Genomic DNA, 6,117 nt, shown 5'->3' on the forward strand with positions numbered 1-6,117 from the left:
TGTGAGAGTCCTTAGAACTGCAACACTCAGCTTTGCAGAATGAGTAATCAAGAACGAAGCAACGTAGAGCTCACTGGCGACAGAAATACTTACGTTACGGGGCGATCAGTGATCACAATATCTATAAGCCTATTTCAGATTGCACGTGTTTTTCACTTTCGTTCAGTAGACCGTACGCCGTAACATAGGCCGCACGTCGGCGGACCGGAAACACTTCAGATATTACTTCAGATGCTTTACAGCTGCAGTGACGTACACTAACACTGAAATATCAGCCAGAAAAATTCAAAAATATTGTGCCACTGATTCTCACGAATATGCACGGTAAATCATCATAAATTGGTATAAATTCCAAGACGAAAATTATAATTACTCCTTCTATGCCACAAAATTTTTAAAATTATAACCCTGCCAGTATTACCTGCAGTTACTCCAACAGTCCTGATATTCCACAATAAATTTGTTATAATAATGGCCCATTCGTTCAATAAATTTTTACAAACTATCATCGCCGTGGATGAGTTCGAACCTGAAGAGATCGCCCTTTTTCTGGCGTTCCACGACCAAGAAAAATCCGAGCAAAAGGCTTCCAGAAAGAAATTCGCTCTTCAAGACATCTCTGATCAGCAGTGTGTCGACTGGTTTAGATTCCAACGCGAGGATATCGAATTATTGCGCAAGGAGCTGCTCATCCCGGATGTGGTGCGTACTGAATCCGGGTCGATTTGCGAAGGAACTGAAGCTCTGTGCATTCTTCTCCGTCGACTAGCATATCCGTGTCGCTATACAGATCTGACAATAATCTTCCATAGATCCATAACGGAACTTTGTATGGCCTGCCACTGGGTTATTGAGCATATCTATTGCCACTTCATTCATCTCTTGAATACCTTGGATTTGTGTTGGCTTACACGAGATGATTTGCAGGGCTTTGCTGATGCAGCCCTTGCCAAGGGGGCGCCCCTGGATAACGTTTGGGGCTATATCGATGGCACTGTGCGACCAATTTGCAGGCCTTCCGAGGGGCAGCGTGTAGTCTGGAATGCACACTATCGCCTGCACAGCATGATTTTCCAGTCTGTCGTTGCTACAAATGGCATGATCGTGAATTTAGACGGTCCGTGGCCAGGAAGAAGACATGATGCAGGAATTCTCGCTGATAGTGGCCTAATAGATAAACTCCGAGAAAAAATGGTGGAAATTGGGAAAAAGTTTATTTTATACGGAGATCCTGCTTATCCATCAAACGAATACATTGAGGCACAATTTCGAAGACGCATGGCGCCACTTCCGGAGGATCAAGAGCAGTTCAACGAAGGTATGAGCAGGTGCAGGATATGTGTAGAATGGGGATTTAACAAAATTGTGCAGTATTTTGCTTTTGTCGATTTCTCAAAGAATTTGAAAGTGCTGATGCAGCCAGTGGGCAAATTTTTTTTGGTAGCTGCAATTCTAACAAACTGCCACACTGCTCTCTATGGAAGTCAAACGGGAATTTATTTTGGAGTCGATCCTCCTTCTTTAAAAGAATATCTGAGGAATGTTAGGATTAATGAAGATTAATGAAAAATGGAAATAAACTTGTGCCGTTCTTGTTATTTACCCGTACAGAAAGCAAACATGTAGTGCAAAACACAACCACACAGCGGTACGACAAACACACACCGATACTAAATAATGAGATTCCAGGAACAAAATCTACAAATCACGAACCGGAAATGGGAAAGTTTTCTGAATAGAACCCATACCAAAAAAATCTCAAAAATTACAAAATTTGCGGCAGTATTTAGGAAAAAATACAAACATTTGACCGCTTTTCGCAGACATTTTGCCCATTCAATGTCTCTCCGTGAAGCGAGTTACCATCTGCGCCATCATGCGATTGTTCTCGTACAGCGCTTCCCGATCTTTTAATGACTGGTCCAGTTTTCGCGATTCCAGATCAAGCCGTTTTTCTTCGAGTCAAAGTTTTTCGCGTTCGATGTCTAGCTTGGCCTCCTCCAGTTTACGATCAGCCAACTTTTCATCCCGCTTATCGGTGAAATATCCCGCAGCAGCTGCTTGCCAGGATCCTTTTCGTTCTTTGTTGGGTTTTGATTCTTTTGCCTTCTGAGTCAGGTTGACAGCCGCGTTGAATTCATCGTCGGTGTTAGGTTCTTCCTCCGGTACTTGCTCCACTGTAAAATATTTATGTCGCTACTTATGTTTTCTGTTTAGTTGAAATTCCTCCTGGTTAATTATGAAACAGTCAACATTTTACTCACGCTGCTTTCGCTTTTTCCGGCTGTTTTTGGCTGCACACATAAGTTTCGGCTCATGACGGTCTCTTTTGTGATCTGCTTCAGTTTTCTCCTTTTCCTGGGACCTTGCGTGCTCTTTTTCCAATTGACAGATTTCCAGGAGAAGGATTTCTTTTTCAGTAAAATTCCCGTCTTCAGAATCTCACGTTAGCTTTTCCCAGTTCGGATTGTCTTTTTTGAACTTGGCAATCATCGTCGCGACATGATCTCGTATTGCCCGTGGAGTATGCAGTCCACACCATCTTTCTTGCATTCTTCATAAATGTTTTCCCACATTTTGCCTCTTTTGTTTGTCTGGATGCTGTATCCTGCGTGGAAGCGGTAAGACCGAAGAACTCCACACTCTTCGTCGTGCGTCCAAACATGCCTTTTGCGCTTCTCTGGGTTCTTCTCTTGTGAAGTCCCTTGCGGTGCTTCCGGTTCCACAGACATATTTGGGTTCCACAATGGTTATCGTCTCAGTAAATTAAACAACAATGGAATAGCTGATAATTCGGGATTTGGACAAATTTGCATGGAATAATTACTGAGCGCATAAAAATTTTATGAAGTGTCGAAATGCTAATAAAATTTTCTTTTGTTGAATCGAGTGGGCAAAACGATGGTTATAGGAAAAATGAACCATGGGCCTAATAAACGCACATGCCATAGGTATTCAGCATATGCCGTTATAGAGATCCGGCGTAGGGCGGATAGTTTTTACGCGTCACAGCATGACGCTAGGTTACAGCTGCTAACGTCGCGAACGGACGTAAAACAACCCGGAACCGAAGGTTCCACATGGAACCGAAGCCGAACTCAACACAAACCGTGCAATCTGAAATAGGCTATAGTATAATGCAGTACTGCTACAACATGTGCTACACCACGTGCACATGGTGTAGCATGTGGAAGGTGGCCGCTCGGCAGTCGGCACGATTGACGAACTGAGCAGAAAATTGTTAATGATGAATCATCTTTACAGTACAAGTACAGATAGGCACTGCGATGTACAACAGATACACAATAATTTTATACGAGTTGTGTGCTACAATACTTTAATTTCCAAAGCGCGATAACAATATCAGGAGCTAGCTCCGGTTAGTACAAAACAACCTTCTCGACGGTACCGTCACCGTCACGGTACCTATAAGTCTATAACAAAAGTGGTATTTCCACGTTGAAATTGCTAAAGAAATGTTTTGCTTTAAAAGCTCATGGCGCGATTACTCGAGTTATTACTTGTACTACGTACAATTCTAAAACAGCTTAGCATTTCTATTAGTCTGTACTCAGTAGCCATCGAAGTAATAAAACCCACAAACGCGGGCGCACCACTTTACAGTCGAAATTTTAAGCGTTGTTCTGAATATATTGAAAATATACTGCCGAGCTGTGCCTTTTACAAAGTAGCATTACTCTATGTACTAAAATAAGCAGATCGGCTGAGCGAATAATATAACTCAGCATTAGAATATTCAGGCGAAATTTAAAAACTGGAAAAATAGACTGAATACGGAATGTAAGCGACCATGGCACGGAGGCACAAACGGTTTGGATAACGTTCAACGCATAAAGTTGCGAATGCCAACGTTCCTTTCACTTTATGTTGATTGGGCTTGTTCAATGTAGTCCAAGAATTCTTTGTATTTTTTCTGGCAGTCGTTGTTCGGCGGTGAGTAACATGCCAGACACATTTTCACGGAGTTTTCCGGATCGGATACGGAAGTCGGAAAGTACAGTTCGTCCGCGTTGACAAGCAGCTACGATGGACTCTTGAGACTCGCTATACTGTATATTCCGTCATTCTGAATGACCACTCCATCTGTTTGAACGAGATGTGTGTGGCATTTGATGAGCACTTTCCCTTTTGTACAGTTGACAAATAAAGGAGCACCAAGAGGACAGGGTAAGTGACTATCGATACACGATGGAAGGGGGATAGCCGGCGGAAATGTACGTTGACTGCAAGAAGTTTACTTTTGTTTCCCATTCTATTTAAAACGCATGGCTGTTTGAGCGGTTTTAAGTGCTGATGTTTGAGCGCTTTTAACTTTTCTTTTAACGCGATTCGCCATAAAATTGGTCAGTGATGTTTGTTTCTGAAATAGCGGACAAAACAACATGGGATTTACAACATGTTAGAATTGTTTAGCGTGTACTGTGTCATTACGATTAATCGTTAATTTCGTGGCACGAAACGTGTCAGTGTTCGTAAACGCACTTTTCGATCCAAATAGCCATGTACATAAATACTGCTCAAGAATATTATATTAATCACTGTATATGCTTTAAGAAGATGGTTCAGTGCGTATTGGAAAGGACTGTACAGAAAACGCTCGTTGTATTACCACGCATGATTTTTGAATGAACATGCAACAAAAACAAACAGTTTGGCCGGCTTGCGGGCGTTCAAAGGAATAAATTTTGGCCTAAATCCTTCATGGACTTTACCGCATCTAAAATGAATCCATTCAGAGCGAAATTAGGTACAGAAGCGCTGGCAACAGCATCAACGGTACCTCCGTCATCGCTGGCCGTTTCGGGAACTGATTCTTCAGTACTGTCCTCTGTAAATGCACTGCATTACGTCAGCTTGCTTCACAACATTACGATTCTTGCACTGATAAGGAACCATTGCTATTATTACGCCTTACCAGAAGACACGCTCTCATCCCGGCGTTGCCGCTCAAGAGCTGGCGCGAGTGATACTGACCGTTAGAAGCGCAAGACACACAACCAAGTTCCACATTTCCATAACGTATTCGCGTGACACGGCTGGAGAAACGAAAAATGCAAAGTTCGACTGTAAGCTTTGATCATGTAAAGATTCAACTGAAACCGCGTAGTGTGTACTTTAGCGCGTTTTTATGGCGGCAGTTGTTGTCATGCGGAAAAATCCGGTTTGAAGCCGCATGTACAAGCTTGTCCGGTAATTTCCTACGTAAAGGTACAGCTAGCGCGAAATTTGCGCTTAAAACGATGGCCACGTCACTACGCTTTATCTGATCTGCCTAAATCCGCTCCGCAGTTAGATTGTCCATTACCACACGGACCGCTTTTAGCCACCTTTCGCCAGGCAGTTACTGTTATTCTCATTGAATTATATGGCATGTACCAAGCCACCAGCCAGCGAAATGCAAGTTACGTGTTTAAACAGTGTGGCGTGGCGCGCCGTAGTGTGAATTTAGGCATAACACGCAAATCTGTGTAGTTCGCTGTATTGATTCGTCAGAAATTACCGGACAAGCTTGTACGGTCTATTGATTAACATTATCATATTATGTAGTCGGTTTGATTTATTTATTCTTAGTAATCTCACCAACAGTGGAATGAAACCAAAACATGATGAAAACCCGATAAACATATGATCAGTGCATGATCCAGGCGTTGTTGACCATACAAATGTAACCGGTAACAATATTAAGGAAATGATTCGCTATATGGTACCAAACTGGTGTAAATGAACAAAAACCGTTCGCTTTCTCGCATCTCCTAACACTTTTTTACATTTATTTCCGATAAACGTGCTCAGTCATGCTGCGTTCATGGTAAGCTGGTCACAACAGAAAGCCACAACTTGATGATCCTCCTCGGCAACCGCTTTATGATCCTCCTCGGCAACCCCGGACATGTTTCCCGTGTTCCCCTGCCACCATGCCCAAAAACGGTAACTGCCATGTATTCATATAGTGTAGAATCGTAGTTTATTGTATCATACTGGTGACGGAATGTGATGAATTGAAACTAGAGGAACACCAAAAACAGGCGAAAGTTGCTAAGAAGATTACAACAAAAGTCACAAAAGGAACGTAACAAAAGTACAGGAAACACGCCA

General features: G+C 42.5%; 1 protein-coding gene across 1 annotated transcript; it reads left to right on the plus strand.

Annotated features, from left to right (window-relative positions):
- Positions 1-317: 317 nt before the first annotated feature.
- LOC129590658 (uncharacterized) lies at positions 318-1,563 on the plus strand. The gene is made up of 2 exons (XM_055485994.1): positions 318-1,318; positions 1,445-1,563. Exons 1-2 carry the CDS (start codon positions 472-474, stop codon positions 1,561-1,563), a joined length of 966 nt encoding a protein of 321 aa, XP_055341969.1. The 5' UTR covers positions 318-471.
- The last annotated feature ends 4,554 nt before the right edge of the window (positions 1,564-6,117 follow it).

The sequence above is a fragment of the Paramacrobiotus metropolitanus genome, unplaced genomic scaffold (genome assembly GCF_019649055.1).
Source record: "Paramacrobiotus metropolitanus isolate TYO unplaced genomic scaffold, Prichtersi_v1.0 Parri_scaffold0000041, whole genome shotgun sequence".
Classification (NCBI taxonomy): Eukaryota; Metazoa; Tardigrada; class Eutardigrada; order Parachela; family Macrobiotidae; genus Paramacrobiotus; species Paramacrobiotus metropolitanus.

Coding starts and splice junctions, on each gene's coding strand:
- LOC129590658 (XM_055485994.1), top strand. CDS start 472: ATGGCCCATTCGTTCAATAAATTTTTACAAACTATCATCGCCGTGGAT. Junction 1,319..1,444: donor TCAAGAGCAGTTCAACGAAG/GTATGAGCAGGT, acceptor TTTTTTTGGTAG/CTGCAATTCTAACAAACTGC.